We start from the raw sequence: 19,368 nt of genomic DNA on the forward strand, positions 1-19,368 counted from the left end.
GCGCGCTATGATTGGCGCCGGGCGCGGTGGCGCGCGCCTGTAGTCCCAGCTACTCGGGAGGCTGAGCCCGCCGGATCGCTTGAGCCCAGGAGTTCTGGGCTGCAGTGCGCTATGCCGAGCGGGCGTCCGCGCTAAGGCCGGCATCAATATGGTGAGTCCCGGGGAGCCGGGGGACACCAGGTTGACTAAGGAGGGGTGAACCGGCCCAGGTCGGAGACGGAGCAGGTCAAAGCTCCCGTGCCGGTCAGTAGCGGGATCGCGCCTGTGAATAGCCACTGCAGCGTAGCCTGGGCAACACAGAGAGACGCGGGCTCCTTTTGCCCACCCCCGGGCCCACCCCCACCCGCCTTTTGCCCCCCGCGCGCCCCCGCGCCCCCGCACGCTACCGCCTCCTGCCGGGCCGGCGCGGCAACGCCGACCTGCGCGCACCGCACCGCCCCCTGCTGGCGGCCGCCGGCACCTGTGTTGTGTGCGCATGCTCCGATTCCAGAAAAAAAATTCGTTTTAAAAATTCGATTACAGAGCAAATTTTAAAGCCTGTCCTTAAAAAATAAATGTGGAAAGCCAATACTGAAAGGATTCACTATTTGGTTTTTTTTTTTCCTCCTAATCTAATTCTGGTTAACGCAGTGAAAACTGACTCTCGGGGCAGGCCGCTGCCAGCAGCGGCGAGGGCAGCCGCGTCTTCACCCACCGCGTCCCCTCGGGGAGCAGCCCCTGTGCGCACAGCGGGGTTGGCTTCCACCCGGCTTGCACCTTCGAGCCGGTAAATCTGTTAAATGCAGTGGTGTTATTCCAATTTCTACTGCACCCAAGCTTAAAGCGACGCTTCCCAGATGCTGAAATTTCACTATCGAATGGAGATTCCCAACCTGCCCTAGCTATACCCATCCACTTTTGCATCGTGAATTCTTTAATTTTCCAAATATTTCACTTTATTGAATTTCTCCCCGTTATGTTGGTAACGAGTTTTTCATACGGCCCACGTTCTCCTATTGTTTAGCGAGTCTGAGCTACTGCTACCAGAGTAAGTGGAGGATAAAGGGTGGCACTGGCATCTAACTCAACCGAACAGCAACTGCACGTCACAGCGGATAAACGTGGCTTTTTACCTAAGCTTGGTTTCTGAACGCCCACGACACTCGTTCCTGGTGGTGCTACCCGAGCCTCTTCTAGCAGCAAAGCCACCCGTCAGCCGAATCAGCCCCGCCACGCTGGGGACAGGCAGCCATCGCTGAGGTGATGCTCTGTCACTGGAAGTCGTTTCTGCCATCACCGCGCTGGGCAGAACTTCGGAGGGAGTGCTGGTAGCACTGGTACCTTTGCAAATGGTGAGGTCACACCTCGAATACTGTGTTCAGTTCTGGGCCCCTCACTCCAAGAAGGACATGGAGGTGCTGGAGCGTGTCCAGAGGAGGGCAACGAAGCTGGTGAAGGGCCTGGAGCACAAGTCTGATGGGGAGCGGCTGAGGGAACTGGGGGTGTTCAGCCTGGAGAAGAGGAGGCTGAGGGGAGACCTCATCGCGCTCTACAACTACCTGAAAGGAGGTTGTAGTGAGGTGGGGGTTGGTCTCTTCTCCCCAGTAACAAGCGATAGGACGAGAGGAAATGGCCTCAAGTTGTGCCAAGGGAGGTTTAGATTGGACATCAGGAGAAATTTCTTTACTGAAAGAGTGGTCAGGCCTTGGAACAGGCTGCCCAGGGAAGTGGTGGAGTCACCATCCCTGGAGGTATTTAAAAGGCGTGTAGATGAGGCGCTTAGGGACATGGTGTAGTGGGCATGGTGGTGGTGGGTTGATGGTTAGACTGGATGATCTTAGAGGTCTTTTCCAATGATTCTATGATTCTATGATTTCTATGAAATGAACACGCAGAAGGATTTCTTGTAAAACTTGTGTTCCTCTGTTACATACCACAATTGTAAAAATTGCCCAAAAGATTTGCCTGTGGTGCTGGACCTGCGGCACAGAGCCACTCGCCCTGCTGAGCAGCCATGTCCTGCCACTGAGGCCGGGCAACCCACCTGCCCCGTTCCATGTTCCTCACACCCTGGCCTGGGCTCCTCGCTGCTCCGGTGTGCCGCACGTGGTGTCAGCCCCTACTCACTGAGCCAGGGGCCATCAGGGACCAGCGGGCGCACAGGGGTGCTCCCCCGAAACACCTCACACCTGCCATTCCCTCAGCTCCTCTGTGTCCCCTCACGCCCACCGTCCCCTCAGCTCCTCCGTGTCCCCTCACCTGCCATCCCCTCAGGTCCCCACGTCCCCTCACACCCGCCGTCCCCTCAGCTCCTCCGTGTCCCCTCACCTGCCATCCCCTCAGGTCCTCCACGTCCCCTCACACCCGCCGTCCCCTCAGCTCCTCCATGTCCCCTCACACCTGCCATCCCCTCAGGTCCCCACGTCCCCTCACACCTGCCGTCCCCTCAGCTCCTCCGTGTGTTCTCACACCTGCCATCCCCTCAGCTCCTCCGTGTCCCCTCACGCCCGCCGTCCACTCAGCTCCTCCGTATCCCCTCACACCCGCCGCCGCCCTCGACCCTTCCCGCCGAGCCGAGCCGAGCCGAGCCGAGCCGAGCCGAGCCGAGCCGAGCCGAGCCGAGCCGAGCCGAGCCGAGCCGAGCCGAGCGCCTCCTCCAGGGGGCGCCGGCGCACAGCCCCGCGCTGAGGGCCCCTCGCTCGGGTTGTCCGCGGCTGCCGGTGCTGCCGGTACCGCCGCCCTCCCTTCCCGCCCTGCGAGCCCCTCCGCCGGGCGGCTCCGCGCCCCCGGCCGGCGGCGGCGGCGGGCGGGAGTCACAGGAGCCAGGCATCGCGGCGGGCGCCTGTGCGCGGAGAACGCGGGAGGCCCCCGGGCGGTGCCCTCCCGCCCCTGAGCGGGCCGTTGGTCGGCGGCGGGGCGGGCGGCGATGCGGCTGCAGTGCGAGGTGGAGGTGGTCAGCCGGCTCCTGCCCACCTGCGGGCTGCGGGGCCGCGGCCGCGGTACCAGGGCTCTCCTCTCGCTCGGCCGCCCGCCCGGACGGGCGCGGGGCGGCGGCGGCGGCGGCGTTTACCTCATGGTGTGCACGGCGCGGGACCGGGTCGGTGCTCGCTACAAGGTGGGGACGGAGGAGCCGGGGCGGGGGGGGCCGGGAGCGGGGCGGGTCCCCTCGTCCCGCCGCGGCTGCTGAGCGCCCGCTGTGCCCGTAGGTGCAGGAGAACATCGAGCGGTTTTTCACCCGGTTCGTGGAGGAGGGCAAGGCCACCGTGCGCCTCCGGGAGCCCGCCGTGGACGTCTGCCTCAGTAAGGTGGGTGCGGGGGCCCGGGGACACCGCCGAGGTCTCGGTGCTCTGCCCGTGCTCGAAACCGAGCGGCGTGTGCAGGCGGCAGGGCGGCTCGCCGGGGAGCTGGACGGGCCCCGGTGGGTCACCGGGCTGTCTGCTTGGGGTCCGTGTGACAAATGCCAGACTGCAACTAAGTCCTGTCTTAACAGTCGTCTTTGACCTGCCGCAACTTTGGCATAGGAGATGTAAGCGAGGCGGCATGAAGGAGCTTGGCTTTGTATATCCTCAACAGGCTACAGCAAAAAGGGAAACATAAGGAAGCCCGCTCATTTTGTGCCGAGAAGGCTGGGCCCAGCTTCGTTGCTGGTCTGCCTTCTGATTATCCCTTCTTCTGCTCCCTCTGGAGAAACAGCAGGAGCGGAAAAGTCCATTTTTCCTGTAGTTCATCTTTTATTTAGAAAGCAACAGCTTTTTCATCTCTCTGATATAATGTTCACTCAGCTCCTCCGTGTCCCCTCATACCCGCCGTCCCCTCAGGTCCTCCATGTGCCCTCACGCCCACCGTCCCCTCAGCTCCTCCGTATCCCCCTGTGCTCTTTGGCCATGAGTTCTATCAAACAGGCCATTGCTTATAGTCTTTCTAACTAAAATCTGGAAAATATTCATGTCTTAGTGGATAAGCAGTGTGCCTGCTGTGGTTTTCAAAGCTGGTATGGATCAGCGGTACAGTCACCACCTTGCGTTAATGCTTAGCTGATAGTAGAACTCACCAATGTATTCATTTACAGTTCATAGAATATTTGGAAGCTCTAAAGTGTTTTTAATAATGCTAAACTCGCCCAAAAAATCACACATTAATGTTCAATTTTTATGTGGTTTTTTTCTGTGCCCATTCCACTAATCTTTTGTAGCCTTGTAGAAGAGGAAAGCAGGACAACTTTTCTAAAACCATAGACTTAGAAATAATACTGATATTTTTGTTTGGAAAATCACTTTGACTTTCTGTTGCAACTCTGATTCTTTGGCCTGAAGGAGATCCTTTAATAATTTCAGCGATGTCAGACTGAGCAGCTGTAATCATGAGTGGTGAACTTACTCCTTCACAAGCAGAATGCTTTCTCAAAGGGCCTGTCTAAGGAGAAGTGCACAGGGTGTGTTTAAACTGCAGCTGCAACAGGCACTGCCAGCAGTCTTGCCAGAGTGGAGTGAAGCTCGGGGCAGGCTGCGAGGTCTGCTTGAGAAACAAGGTGGATGAGCCTGTACTTGGGACAGTGACTTACTGAAGAGAAAACAAATATGACCCAGCAAGAAAGAAAAAGCACTTGTTTTATTGGGAATAAGACCAATAACTGAATATAAGCCTGAATATAGTTATGGTAGCCCAAGATTTTGCAGAATGTGGCACAGTGCTATGGTGATCTGGAAGTACCTTACCTGTGCAGAAGTGAAGGCTGTGGTGGTAGGGAAAGCAGCCTTAATTTGATGAAGAGAGCCGTTCGCCTTACAGGGTTAAATAGAAAAGAAGCAGTCTGTGTCCAAATCCAATTAAATTAAGCTTTTCTTGTCAGAATGTGCTTTGTGTCTTGCAAAAAAGAAAACTCACACATGTTGCGTTAGATCCAGAATAACTTCTTGTTCTACATCCTTTACTCTGAACATTTCTGCTGGTGTGTGAGAAGTCAAAAAGTTTTATCTCGAAACAAAAGCAGGCCTGTTGTAAGAGGATCTACTAGTATAAAATTGGAGAGCAAAGGTCTGTGTCTTAGTGCTACAAGATCTGATTTAGACCACTTATAGGGCCTGTAAGGAAACTGTGTGACAGCCATTCTTTCAGTGTGGGTAGTAATTTAGTTAAGAACTACATCTGTTGTTTTCTGTATGAAAAGATAGTCCATGATGTTGTTAGACTGAAAAGAAAGTCTCAACCAAATCTAATGAAAGAGGAGGTAGAACAATGACCAGAGTTGCTCCAAGGAGGCTAGATCCTCGCTCCCCGTTTTTAGCATAAGGCTTACCCTCATACTGTCAAGCTCCAGGAACAAATCCACCAAATTCTTCCAAAGCCAGTGATACTATATATTCCTCTTAAATGCTCCAAATCCGGAAACCCAATTTAAGATAACTTTTCTGTAGTGTTTCTGCTAGTCTTTCATAATTTCATTACAGAAAGGCTTCTTAGCTCTCAAAGGTGGACAAAAGCTTTGTATGACTATACCGATTGCATGCAACTACCATGCAAAACCCCGCTCTTTGTACTCTGCCAGGCGGTGCAATTTGCTGCATTCAACCACATCAGAAATTAAGTTGAGAAACGTCGGTCTGGAGCGTTCAACCCTGGAGCAAAAATAATAAAGTCACTGTGGGTTATTTTTTTCCTTCAGCAAGCCTGTGCCTGCTGCATTGCACGCAAGGTCTGAAATCCATGTAATCTCCGATTGCCTTGTCATCATTCATTTAGTTCTGAAACTAGGGACTTGTAGGGCATCAATGCAGATTAACGTCTTTTCCTGACATCTTTTCTGTGGTTGAGACTTCAGACTTGGGGAAAAAAATTGCGTCCTGAGCTCTTGCAACTAGTTTTTTGCTTTTTTTCTTAGATGTGTCTTAGTATTTTTCTCAACATACTCAAGGTTTCTCAACAACAAGGTTTACAGATACTACATTGCCTTTATGAAGGTATTGTGGAGGAAATTTGTCTCAAGGATCCAGAACACAAAGTACTCTTATTTTGAAGGCACGTGAAGAGCCCATAAACTTACTCTTAACAACCTAGAGCTTTTGGCTACAAGAAACAGGTATCTGTTGCATCTCATGCTTTGAGATCAAAGAAATATTGCCTGTAACTCAATTCTAATGTACAGTTATGTATTTTACTTGGTCCTTACAGATCTGGAGGACTTTTTCTCCTTACTTCCAAATTTAGTTAGCTATTTATTACCCTCGGGAACATGACAAATCTGCCTGTAGTTATGGGGAGTCCCATAGCTAAGTGTTTTAGTTAGATTGGCAGAGGTAATGAATGTTGGTGGTCTTGGACACAAAGGTTTTTGGCATGCAACTTCCCCATGTCTGGAGAGTATCACATCAGGAGTTGAAAGAATAGATGTGTATGGGATGCTTAGGGAGAACAATCATTTTAGGTTACTGATGCAGTCAAATATGTTTGACCTTTATTGTCTTTATTTACATCACGTTAGCATCCAGAAGTCTCCAAGATCATCGCTCTGTTGTGCTAGATGCTTATAGCATGTTATGTAAGGTAGTTCTGGACACTATAGAATTTGGTATAAACAAATACATTTAGGAGCAAAATTGTCTTTCAGGTGCAGAAATGGGTGTCGCTAGGCTTGGGCAAGTTACAGCTGGGACAGAGTGCAAACCTCTCGACTCTGAGAGCCATGCGAAAACTCCAAGTTTGTTCTTTCCTGCAATGAGAGAGATGACTGACTTGTATGGATGCATCGTGCTTTTTATTTTATAATTCACTTTATAGCTTAGTGTCTGTCAGCTGCACGTCAGCTTGAGTAGAGTCTTGCTGGGAAATTTAGAACAGAAACATTTGGTCACCCTGTTGTTCATAAAACTTGATTATATCAGTGCAACAAATGTATCACAGCTTTCTTGACCTTTATTTAAAATACAGGTCATCTGATACTCCATTGATTTGACTCTGTCTTTACTGCCATTATATTCTATCCCACCTAAAACAAAATTAGTCAGGTGTTTGCAGAAAGACTGCAAATAATTATCCTCTTGTTTGATGCTGGCACAACCAGACAGAGCTGTGTGTGACCAGAAGCACTTAACCTGCCTTGAAGCTTTCCACCTTCCTTTATGTTAAATTTAACCCCAGCTTCCATCCTTTTCCTTCCTTGCAACTTTCAGAAATTATTGCCTCGAGTTTTAGATCTCTGATTTCCCTGTGTGTGTTCTTATAAACTGCCCCTTTATCATGTTGCAGGTTAGGAAGATCACCGTGCATCAGGCTTTTTTTCTGTACTTTATTTTCAGCTGTGATTTCAGCGCTTTGTTTTTTTTCTGAGTAATGCAACACAGTTTGTTTGATCTAGATTATTCAGAGAGGTTGTAACTTCTCCTTCAAATTGCATGCCATTAGTTCTTAAATACTGTAAACAGTACATCAACCTAATAAGCTGGAGTTGTTCCCCTTTCCCATTTCATTGCCCTTCTGAGTTAGTATCTCCTAATACACGTACAAAATAGTTCAGAAAGTGTTAGTACAAATGGGCACAAGAATAATGAACTTTTAATTCCACATTTGTGTTTTCTTGTAGGCAAATGCCAGCAATTTAAAGAATTTCCTTTCAGCTGTGAGACTGGCTCACCAAGGGACTGACATAGGAGCTCTCCCGCTCTCAGCTTTGGTACCAGCAAAGACCTCAGAAGTTGAAAAACCTAAGACAAAAATGATCATAACTTCAAGAAGGGACTATCCTCTCACCAAAAACTTTCCTTACTCCCTTGAACATCTCCAAGCCTCGTACTGCAAACTTGCTCGGATCGACATGCGTGTGCTTTGTTTGAAGAAACTCCGAAAACTAGACTTAAGTCATAATCATATTAAGCAGCTGCCAGCTACTATTGGTGACTTGATCTGTCTTCAGGAGCTTAATTTGCACGACAATCACCTGGAGTCGTTCAGTGGGGCTCTGTGCAACTCCACCCTCCAGAAATCTCTTCAGTTCTTGGACCTCAGCCAAAACAAAATTAAAGCACTTCCAATTCAGTTTTGCCAGCTGCGAGAACTTGTTAATTTAAAGCTCGATGACAATGAGTTGATTAGGTTGCCATTCAAGATTGGCCAGTTAGATCATCTACGCTTTCTGTCAGCAGCTCGAAACAAACTTCCTTTCTTGCCCAGTGATTTTAGGAAACTCTGTCTTGAGAACTTGGATCTCTTTGGAAATCCTTTTGAACAGCCTAATCCGCTTGTTCCCAACATACAACTGAAAATACCATTGACTTTATTAGAGTGTGCTGCAAGAGCAACCATAAATTACAGGTAAGAGTAGCATGATGAGTACACATTGCACCTACTCCCTTTCAAACCTGTGGAGTCTAAACTTTCCTGACTTGTTTTTTTTTCCTGCCAGTGGCTATTGCTCTTCACCTATTAAAAATCACAAGGTTAAAGTTACTTTGAATTCCACTTGTAAAATCATCCCTTTGTTATGCAGGATAACTCAGTGAATTGGTGACTTGGAAGCATTTAGAGAAAGCTATAGGTTGGAATGTTTTTGTCCACAAAATGGGGGCACTGAAACAGAATATTCCTGCCCCGCCATGGGAAAAGAGAATCACCGAACCACTTCTGGCATTTCATATTCAGGAGCTTACATTACGGTGGATTTTGCGGCACGGATCGTATTTTGTGTTAGGCTCTAGCGTGGCAATTGCTTTCAAACGTGGTTGCCCTTCATCTTGTGCTCACCTTAAAGTACACTAAAACTGTGTGTAATACCCCTTAGCCTGTCGCCATCCCTTCCCGTGTGAGAATAGTGTGTTGGCAAAAGGTTACCTTCTACCATACAGCTCCTAGTTACAGACATGTGTCCGTCTGCCTCTGCTTGAGATGGGACTTACACCAGCTGAGCAGTGTTAGAAAGGCACCGTGAGGTGGCTTCTCGGAGGGCCCGTGTCACGCCGCAGTTGCATTACCTGCTGCAGGCTTCTCCCTGCCTTAGGTTTTCCTTGCGCTATTAATTCCTTTGGTGTCGGAGTGAGGGTGTTCTGTCCTATGCGGAGAAGCCCAGTTCTGAGGTAATTTTAAAATTACTCTTTCACCAAGTAAACATCATCCTTGCCAGGCCGCTGTTTGTTATCAGTTTTCTCCCCTTCCCCCACACCGCTTACATGGCTCTGCCTGCCTGCCGCCGCCTGTGATCCCTCCGGTACCAGCTGCTGCTACTCCCACCCTGTTCTGGGTGGAAAGGGAGCAGGAAGGTGGAAAAGAGTCACGGGTACAGAAAGGGGGTGAGAGGCAGCGTTCCTAATCTACATTCTGTGCCCATTCCTGCCTTGGGGGTGGGGAGCGCCCCATAAACCTGGGTTAATTGCTCAGAAGTCTGTGCTAAAGGTGTCCACAGGCATGTGGGCACACCCTGGAAATGAGCTGAGCAACCAAATGTTCTGGTTCAAATCTTATCCACTTCTGACCTTGCTGATTGTATTAGAGTAATTAAACTCCACGTGTCTCCTTTCCCAACTTTATATAAATCGCAGTGGTTTTGATATAAATATTATTAAGGCATGCTTTTTTCCTAGAGAATATAATCCCTCAACACTGGCCAGATTTTGGTGCTCAGTTACGTTACCGGAGTACCTACGGATACCTAGTCATTAACCCAGCCCCTGGCCCCCACGCAGCAAGCTTTAAAAAAAAAATGCCATCACACAGAACAAAAAAGGCTTTCTGCTCCAGGAGTCTCGGCGAGACAAGGGGCAAACAGTCCCCTTGCCCTCGGGTGTGTGATTATTAGGAGACAGCATTGGTCAGAGTGGTCCTGATTATCTGAAATGGAAAAGAAAAAGTCTAACAAGTGGGCAACAGACATTCTGTCTGACATTCACTGGAGGTGAGAATTAACAAAGAATGAGAAACAGGAGTGATGATGGACTGTAAAAACCTCGAGAAAGGAAGTGAACAGAAGGAGGGAAGACACGAAAGCAAGTGTTTGGAAATCAATCTTCATAGTGGTGTGCTGGGAAAGTACCAGAGCTGTGATTATGCTTGTCCTGACCGGAAAAAAGGATGTCCCGAAATTGAGGTGGTGGGAAAAAAACCCACAGGAGTCTTAGCTATGTGAATGATGGTATGTAGAAAGAATTGGGAATATGTAGGTGTAGTCGGGATATGAGTCAGTGAGACCTATTCTGTGAGTCTCGAGTGACAGTTGGGCGCTGGTGATGCCCACACTTTGAAGTTAACTCGACAGTACTTCAGGGAAGTTATTTATTTCGTACCCCAAACACAATGCCACTCTGCTGCAAATTTAAAAAGAAGCAATTCTTGTTCCTGTCACTGAATGTCACTATTGACATGATGGACCAAAAGAGCGGTATATCAAGAAAACCTTAATTTATTGTCTGCAATGTAGTACTACTGTAAAAAGGCTCATTTTATCTCCCATTTCCTCTGGATATGGTGTTTTTACGCTACTACCACTTTTTCATGTTAGAGAATGAGGAGTAAATTGTGTGTGCCTTATCAGGCCAGGATGAAATACAGCGATCTTCCTGGCTAATATGAGGGAAGATGTGTGCCCCGTTGTCTCATTATTCTTAATCTTCTTTTCAATTCTCTATCTCTAATTCTCTGTTGCTGTGATACAGGCTGTTACGATTTGTTATTTGTTGCAGTGATTTCTGGAGTTCAGGCCCTTGTTACTTAGGGGTCAGTAACATGGTTGCATGTTTTTAGTGACTCCTGGAAAGTGGCATTTACTTGCTAACCAGTCCAATATCGCAAGGGGCAAAATTTCAGATTTGCCTTGTCTATGATCTCAGAAAGGTGTTTCTTCCAACTGGTGCATGTGGGGTGTCACTGTGTTTGAGTGACATTGGTTAATTTTGTAGTGAATTCACACTTACTCCTCTTGTTCACAGAATCCCTTATGGTTGTCATCTCCTTCCTTCTCACCTTTGTGAAGATCTGGAAGTGGCTAAAACATGCCAGTGCGGAAGTGCCTGTCTGAGCAGCTTCATTCAGATCACGGTGACCATGAATCTCCATCACGTAGCTCACACCGTGGTCCTCGTGGATAACATGGGAGGTACGGAAGCACCCATCATCTGCTACTTCTGTTCTCTAGACTGCTATTCCCAGTTCCTGGATAGGTACCTGCAGAGTAACGGGTGACTGTTAACGGGCACAAAAGCTCTGCCTGAAGTTCTGTCCAGTGACGGAGGAGCCTGACATTGTTTTCTGCTTGTTACCCACACGTGCTGTCATAGGGCATTTGCTGCAGATAGCAAATGTCAGTCTTGCGGTGAGGGGCACTGTCAGCCTGATCCGGTGGCCTGACTCTGTTCCTCCACCACTGGAATCTCTCTTTGGTTGGGAAAAAAGCGATGCTTAGCTTGAATGAATCTTCCTTAGAATGTATTTTGCTTTCTTTTTCCTATTACTGTGACTTTGTTCGGAGTATCATGACAATTTTCTTTGTTTTGTGGCGTTAGTGGCTTCTTCTTGCTAGGAGAAGGAAGGTGAGTGAATATCAAACTGCTTTGCTTAGTTACACTTGAGGCTCTGAACTCTGCCTGTAGAAGACAACGGTGTTGACTTTATCACTGGACTGGACTCTTCCTGACTCGTTTGCTGTAGAGCAACTTGGTAGGCTGCTATGAGAAGAAATTACGGTGTGAGCAGTCCAAAACTGGTCATGTAATTCCAGGTGCTGCTTTTTAAAAAGTTCTGTTACAGCATTCTCACTTCAAGCAGGGACCAGCTTTGCTATTTTTTTACCAGAGCAAATCTTTTTGGTTTTATCTCTTTGTTATACAAGAAATGTCTTTTTCTAAATATGTGACCTAAACTTTGTTTCTTACCTCTCACATTTTAAAGATTCTTGAATTGTTCACTGTGTCAACTTATTAAATTTTGAAACCCTTCTATGTACACGTGAATTGTGTTTTCTCTAATGAGTTTTTCATCTAGTGTATTCTAGGGATTAGCTTCCGGCCTTTTTCCTGGTGAAGATACCAAAATACTTGAGAGTATCCACACCCTTATTTCATGTCTAGTCAGCTGGCCCCTGGCTGGCGTATTGAAACAGCATGGAACAGAAGTCCCTTGAGAAGTCTTTAGGCATCCCAAGCCCTGGAACACGTGATGGCTTGGAGGGAGCATGTTACGCTGTTATTTTTGAAGCGGTATTGACTGCCCAGGAGCGAATCACACATTTTGCATCTCTTCGGGTTGCAGAAATACACACCACTGTGGCAATTATATGTAGTTTCAATGGGAAAACAAGCCATCTGTAGTTACTGAGTGCAGAACTGATCTCGACTGGGCTTCAAGTGACAGCTAGACGCGATGTACAGCGTGAGGAGCAGCCTGAAAGGCGGCAGCAGGCTTTGGAAGAAGGTACTGGCTTGCAGGTATCACTTAACGTGCTCCTACCCGAGCACAACCTTCCTCCATGTTTTAAAAATCATCACTTTCAAACTCTTCACTAATCTGAGACGTTCACAGCAGAAATAAATATTGAAGCGCTTGTACTGAAGGGCTTTGCTGTGACAAGGCCGAGAGGCGCCTTTTCCTGAGGAAGAGGAACCTTTGTTCTAGAAATACTGAGTGTCATCAAAACTTTCTGCTAATGTCAAAATAACTTGACTGTGTTCTCTTCATACAGTATTTGCAAAGCAGTAACTTGTAAGCAACTACAGGAAGATTTGGATGAGTCATTCCTTTATGTTGCTCTTCAACTACAGAGAACTTGCGAAGGAGGAAGCCAAGTGCCTGTTTACCTCAACACCGATCTTCGGAAAGCACTGCAGAGCTAACCCTGGGAGGTTTTAAATAGTCATATGCTAATGCTGTTGTAAAGGGAGATCTTGTCCTGATTGCAGCAGCCTGAAGATTACTCATTCGGAAAAAGACCTTTTAGGTGGAGTGCATGATTAAGAGGAGGGAAGTGGAGTAGACAGAGAAATTTGGCCTCCTGTGGGACTCCTCAGGAATTTTAGAGGCAGATGTGTGGGTGTCTGCAGGGGCTGAGAGCCTTCCGGGGAGCCAGCTGTGCTGGGCGGAGGAGGAACCGCACCTGCGCGGCCCAGGAGGCGAGCAGCCTGCTAGCGAGGGCTAGGCTGTGAAGTCCTGTCCAAGCCCTGCTGTGCTGGGAGAAGGGACGAGCTGGGGGTTAAAGGCCAACGTGAAGAGGAGTGCAACCTCTCCTGGCGTGAAAGGGAGGCTGAGAACTGTGGGAAAGGGCTTTTTTATGGGAATATTTTGCTGTCAGCTCTGCACGTACTGCTGGGGTTTTTTAAATCCCATGTGCGTACACTGGGCTGCCATTATCTCTGAAGCGAATGTCGTCCCCAAAACTGACTTGGCTTCCCTTAATCCTCTGAAACTACAGCAGCTGACACACTACAGCAGCGTCGAGGAGGGTGGTAGGGTGCTGGAGCCCTGTTATGCAGAGGTTCTTCCCCAGCCATCGCTGCGTTAGTTCCAGAGCACCTTCCAGCAACATACCCAGTGTGCCGTGATCTCGCCGTCTCCACGGAGGTCAAACGTGCGGAGGAGCTTTCCAAACTCCCTGCTTTCCCACTTTCCAACAAAGGTGAAGAAGAGGGAAATCTTGTGCGGCCAAGCAGAGGGATCAGAGGGGTGTACAGTATCCCCAAGTTCCCTTGGGAATTCGTTCCAGCCGACTTTATTTTCTCAGTGTCTTGCAATCCCCGCAAACAAGCTTTCTCTGTGCTGCAGAGCATTTGTCTCAGTAGGGTGGAGTTCTCTGATTGCAGCTGCATCCCAGAGGCAGCAAGGTGCTTGATGAGTTACTTGGGGTTTGAGTCTTGGCTGCAGAGGGGTGAGCAGCCGGGGCAGCGGCGCCTGCGGCGTTGCCAGAGCGGCTGCTGCAGCGCTCCGTGCCTGCGCTCTGCCGAGCCGGCGCTGCCTGCTGTCAGCCAGCCAGGAGGTGGCGAAGGAGCCAAGAGCCAAAGCCGTTCTTCAGAGTTAGGTAAAGCCAAAGCGGAAATCCCTCCTGTCGGGAGCATCTTCTCCAGCGGTTTTCCTTGCCCGCCAGCAAGACAACTGTGGTGTCTCTTAGATCTCCTTCGGCTCGCTTCTCATCGGCGCGCTGGGCTCATTTGGGGAAAAGGCCGGCTAGCAGGTGTGGACGCCGGTGTAGATGGCAAAAGACGGGCGCAGTTCTGTTGTCTGATACTGCAAACGCGCAGTGTGCGCGACCCAACTGCTGTGTCTAGGGCTTTTTGTAGAAAAAATGGGACCGGGCAAACATTGTTCTCATAAGAAACTATTCTACCTCATTTATCGTACTCATGGGGAACTCTGTAGGGCCATTTATATGGTGTTTCCTATTTATAGCAACGCGATCTGATTTAATCAAACCGACTTCGTTGCAGAGACCAGCCTCTCTCTTTTAAGGAGTGCTCTTTTTTAATGCCTCGCTTGAAAACCGCCAGTTGTGCCTGCGTGATTAGGAGAAACTTGCTGAGTTATGCAAACCTCAGCCGTGGTCAGCAAAGGTCAAGCTGTGAAACCCTCATTAAAAACACGTCCTGAACAGAAGCATCGCTCCGGTGCCTTCTGTTAATGTTGCGCCCGAGAAGTTTGGTGTTTGCCTCGGACATTGCAGAGTCAAGTACTGCAGGGCTTAGTCTCATCGGATTAAAGCAACCGAATTTGAGGATGCTGTCTAATGTGAGATGCTTTTAAATGCACCTGAAGCCTGTACTTACCCGTCTCGTCTGGGGGAAAAAGCCTTGATGGCAGGTCTTGATTTGATACTCCTGAACGCTGCTGCAAGCTGCGCTGGCGGCGGATTGGATCATTCTTTAATTGGCCGGATTTTGCTTTGCCGATGCCACTCTGCATTATCCGAGCGCTTTGTGATCTTTAATGTGTTTATCCGTACGCTGCCTGAGTGATAGGGAAATTCTGTTATCCCAACTAGACGGTGTGTCGGTTGCGGGAGTTTTACCCACGGCTGAGCAAGATGTTAAATCTGGCTCTGCAGAGGCTGCCTTCTTGGGGCAAGAAATACTTAAAATTATGGAAATGAGTATTGTTGTTAACCCAGACTGAAAAATAAACAACCCCCAAAGCTGCTGTATCGGTACCACCCTGCACAAGAGGAGGGGGTGGTAGCAGCCTCCTTGAAAACAGCATTTTAGTGCTATAAGGGATGAGGCGCAGCAGAGACCCTCGTAAACGTAGCGAAACCCGGGGCAGCGCCGCAGCCCGGGGCAGGGTGCTCGTGAAACACGGGGCCGCTGCTGCAGGCAGACGGAGACGGTCAGAAATTCCTGCTGGGTACGGCTGGGACGTGCCAGCGCTGCCGCTCGCTCCGCAGCCGCGCCGGGTCCAGGGCCTCCTGGAAACCCACGCGGGGACCGCCAGCCGCCACCATCCCCAAACTCGACTCGGGGACGGCCGTTGGGTTTGTAAAACTTTTTGAAGCAAAACTGGCGCAATTTCTGTGAGCGCGGAGCGGAGCCGCGGGGTGTAGAGCTCTCCTCCTCCTGCGGGTCCCAAGGACCTGCATGGGCGACGGTGTCCGACCCTCGGGAGCACCCGCGCCCTGGCACAGTGCACGGAATTGTCACCAAATGTCGCGACTGGCCGGTGCCCGCCGAGGAGAGGGGCTGGGACACAAAGTACAGAATTACAAGAGTAATTCCCGCAGTTATTTGTCATTCTAGAATTATTTTATTATAGATTATTCTTGTAATTTTAGAATTATTGTCCTCATATTCTTCTAATTCTAGAGTGATTGTCGTCTTATATTCTTGAAATTCTAGAATTATTCTTCTTGTAATTGTCGTTATTATGTATCACTCTTGCAATTCTAGAATTTTCTTACCTTATTCTTGCACCTCTACATTTTCTTGTATTCTTGCAATTCTAGAGTGATTTTAAAATGTATTGTTCTTGCGATTCTAGCATTATTTTCTTGTATTAATCTTGCAAATCTAGAATGAATTTATTCTTGCAATTATCTTTTTCTTGCAATCCTAGAATTAATTTCTTATTCTTGCCATTCTAGAATGCATTTATTCTTGCAATTCTAAAATGATTTTATCTTTTAAATCTAGAACGATTTTGTCTTATTCTTGCAATCCTAGAATGATTTTCTTAGGTACTGCAACTCCACAGTTATTTTATCCCATCGTGTATTATTCTTGCGATTCTGGGATGATTTTCTGACCTCATTCTTGCAGTTCTAGAATTATTTTCTCTAGGAGGATTTCCTTCTCACCTCCTTCCAATTTAGGGGGCCCCAGCCCCCTCACAGCCCCCCAACTCTCTTTTTTACATCCAGCTACACCACGCTTTGCTTAATCACTAACCCTCCCCAATTACCGCTGACCAATCACAGCCCTGGGAGGGGGGGAGAGAGGCCGGGGCCGGGAGGCGGGCGGCGGTGCGGGACGGGCTCTGAGAGCCCGTCCCGCACCGCCGCCCGCCTCCCGGCCGAGGTAATGGCGGACAGCGGAAGCGGTGGGGAGTGACGGCGCTGAGGACCAATAGAACGGCGGCGACGTGTGCGCGTGGGGCGGCGGCAGCGCGCGCGCGCTGCCTGCGGGAGCAGCAACGGCGGCGGCGGCGGCGGGAGGGCGGCGGTGAGCGGCGGCCGCCGCCGCCGGGAAGGATGCGGCTGCGGATCTACAAGCGGAAGGTGTTGCTGCTGGCGCTGGCGCTGGCGGTCTGCGCGCTGGCGCTGTGGGGAAGCGGAGGCGGCGGGCGGAGGCGGCAGCAGCAGCAGCAGCGGGGCGGTACCGGTATCACCGGGGAACCGCCGCGGGTCAGCGAGCCGCCGCCGCCGCGCCGCTCCGCCGTTAACGCCTCGGTTGTATCTCCGGTACCGGCGTTGCTCACCGAGAACGGGACGCTGAGTTACCGCTCGCTCGTTTACCGGTTGAACTTCGATCAACCGGTGCGGAACGCCGGACGCTTCCCGGCACGGTCCGCCGCCGCCGACGTGGTGCTGGTGGTGCAGGTGCACGATCGTGCCGAGCACCTGCGGTTGCTGCTGGAGTCGCTGCGGCGGGCGGCGGGAGTGGAGAACGTGCTGTTGGTGTTGAGCCACGACCTGTGGGCCGAGGAGCTCAACCGGCTGGCGGCACGCGTGGACTTCTGCCCCGTCCTGCAGGTCTTCTTCCCCTTCAGCATCCAGCTCTACCCCCGCGAGTTCCCCGGCCACGACCCCCGCGACTGCCCCCGCGACGTGGGCAAGGCGGCGGCCCTGCGCCTGGGCTGCATCAACGCCGAGTACCCCGACTCCTTCGGGCACTACCGCGAAGCTCGTTTCTCCCAGACCAAGCACCACTGGTGGTGGAAGCTGCATTTCGTCTGGGAGCGGGTGCGGGCGCTGCGGGAGCACGCTGGGCCCGTCCTCTTCCTGGAGGAGGACCACTACCTGGCGCCCGACTTCTACCACGTCCTCAAAAAGCTCTGGGCCCTGCGCGAGCAGGAGTGCCCCGAGTGCCAGATCGTCTCCCTGGGCACCTACAGCCCCGTCCGCGGCGGCTTCGCCGGCCGCGCCGACAAGGTGGAGATGAAGACGTGGAAGTCCACCGAGCACAACATGGGCATGGCCTTCGGCAGAGACACCTACCAGAAGCTCATCGAGTGCACGGACGCCTTCTGCACCTACGATGACTACAACTGGGACTGGACTCTGCAGCACTTGACTGTCTCTTGTCTTCCAAAGTTCTGGAAAGTGCTGGTTCCCGAAATCCCCAGGATTTTTCACACGGGGGACTGTGGCATGCACCACAAGAAATCCTGCAGACCGTCCACCCAGAGTGCCAAAATCGACTCTCTCTTGAACAGCAACCAACAGTACCTGTTTCCCGAAACGATGAGTGTCAGTAAAAGGTACTCCATGGCACCCCTTTCCCCTCATGTGAAAAACGGAGGGTGGGGAGATATTAGGGACCACGAACTCTGTAAAAGTTACCGCAGACTTCAGTGAGGATCGTTCTCGCAGCCTTTTTCTTTTTGAGTTGTTCCATACTGTCTTTTACAGGCGCACACGTGTATAAAAAGCATTTATGAGTTGGTTTCTGCTTTAATATGAATAAACATTCTTGTAAAAGGTGTCCCAAAATAGTAATCTTTCATGTTCGGCAACCACATTTTGGAAACGGGTTACTTGCTGCTGCCAGCTGCTCAGAGCAGCGTCGCAGCCCCTGCTCAAAAAGTGACCGCTGCTGCGTTTACGGGGAGGAGGAGGAGAAAACTTGTATTTAAGTGCATCATTTCTGGTGCTTACACTGCTCTGGTGTGGGGTTTTTTCCCCCGTCAGGGGCAGAGCGGCGGTGCCCGCGGCGCCGCGCTGGGGGTGGTGAGGAGCGAGCGAGGGGAGCGAGCCCTCCCGAGCTCCGGCCCCGGTGGGAGCTTTGCACGCCGCCTCCGCCGGCGGTACCGGCACCTCTCGCCGGCCGTCCCGCCCGGGGTTGCTTCATGCCCAATACCTGCGTCCTGGTTTGGTTACGATGTGTTGACGAATATATGAAGGAAAAAAAAATTTCATTGTTTTTACTACAATGTAGATAAATATACGATTTTTTTAGTTCTGCCAAAATAAAATTCAGTTGTTTTGTAAAAACAGAGAAGTTCTTGATTCTCACAAAAAGATGATGTCATCTTGTGTTGCTAGAAAGTAAGTCGGGGAGGGGGGGCAGTCTTTTCTTTAATCCAGAGGGCTGAACACATGCCATCACCCCTTCTAGTAGTGTGCATTTAACTTCATTAAATTTTTAATGTTACGCACTGATTGAGGCAGAATAGAGTAACAAATGCGTAGCACGACACCTCTTTTGTTTGGATCAAAAAAAAAGTTCGCTTTCAGATTAGTTGGCTGCGTAAAGCGACCAGTAAAAAATACTGCTGTGTAATGGAAACGCACTGAACTGGAGCTGAAAGCCATGAACAGGAGAGAGCAGAGCTGTTCGTTAGCATCAGCCACTTCCTCGCCTGTTTTAAGTCTAGCGGTAGGGCTGCTTTAATGGCACTCCACTTTGAAGCACGACTGGTAGCACATAAGCAGCGGTTTGTATGTTAGAGAAAGAAAACACTATGCTAAGGTGACAGACATGCAATATTTAGAGGTAGCTTTTATGCTGAGGGGGAAAAATCTTCCTTTTTTTAGAGAAAATGGGGTTGGTGCTCTTAGGACTCTGGCTACAACAGTTACTTATGAATGGAAGGGCATGTAGCAAGGCTTTCCTTTTACCACAATTTGTTACCTACTTTATGGGCTGTGAATATATCAGTTAAATGTTCATTTGAGAGAGCACCAAGTGTTGTGAAATACTGTAAGTAGCACGCAGGTGTTTACTTCAACCGCGATAAGATGCTTTTTTTTTTCCCCAGAGGTAATTTAACTGCCACGAC

General features: G+C 49.9%; 2 protein-coding genes across 3 annotated transcripts; both read left to right on the top strand.

The window, feature by feature from the left end:
- Position 1: 1 nt before the first annotated feature.
- On the top strand, positions 2 to 15,740 carry LRR1 (leucine rich repeat protein 1). 2 transcript variants are annotated; one of them, XM_075150687.1, is made up of 5 exons: positions 2,679 to 3,094; positions 3,186 to 3,284; positions 7,556 to 8,283; positions 10,887 to 12,366; positions 12,635 to 15,740. In XM_075150687.1, exons 1-4 carry the CDS (start codon positions 2,906 to 2,908, stop codon positions 11,137 to 11,139), a joined length of 1,269 nt encoding a protein of 422 aa, XP_075006788.1. In that variant the 5' UTR covers positions 2,679 to 2,905; the 3' UTR covers positions 11,140 to 12,366; positions 12,635 to 15,740. The 2 variants fall into 2 exon arrangements, with proteins under 2 accessions (XP_075006787.1, XP_075006788.1); XM_075150686.1 differs by lacking the exon at positions 2,679 to 3,094 and adding an exon at positions 2 to 1,559 and having other exon boundaries at positions 10,887 to 15,740.
- Positions 15,741 to 16,569: 829 nt separating this feature from the next.
- MGAT2 (alpha-1,6-mannosyl-glycoprotein 2-beta-N-acetylglucosaminyltransferase) lies at positions 16,570 to 18,071 on the top strand. Its single transcript, XM_075150689.1, has one exon. It carries the CDS (start codon positions 16,619 to 16,621, stop codon positions 17,942 to 17,944), a length of 1,326 nt encoding a protein of 441 aa, XP_075006790.1. The 5' UTR covers positions 16,570 to 16,618; the 3' UTR covers positions 17,945 to 18,071.
- The last annotated feature ends 1,297 nt before the right edge of the window (positions 18,072 to 19,368 follow it).

Source organism: Calonectris borealis, chromosome 5, assembly GCF_964195595.1.
Source record: "Calonectris borealis chromosome 5, bCalBor7.hap1.2, whole genome shotgun sequence".
NCBI lineage: Eukaryota > Metazoa > Chordata > Aves > Procellariiformes > Procellariidae > Calonectris > Calonectris borealis.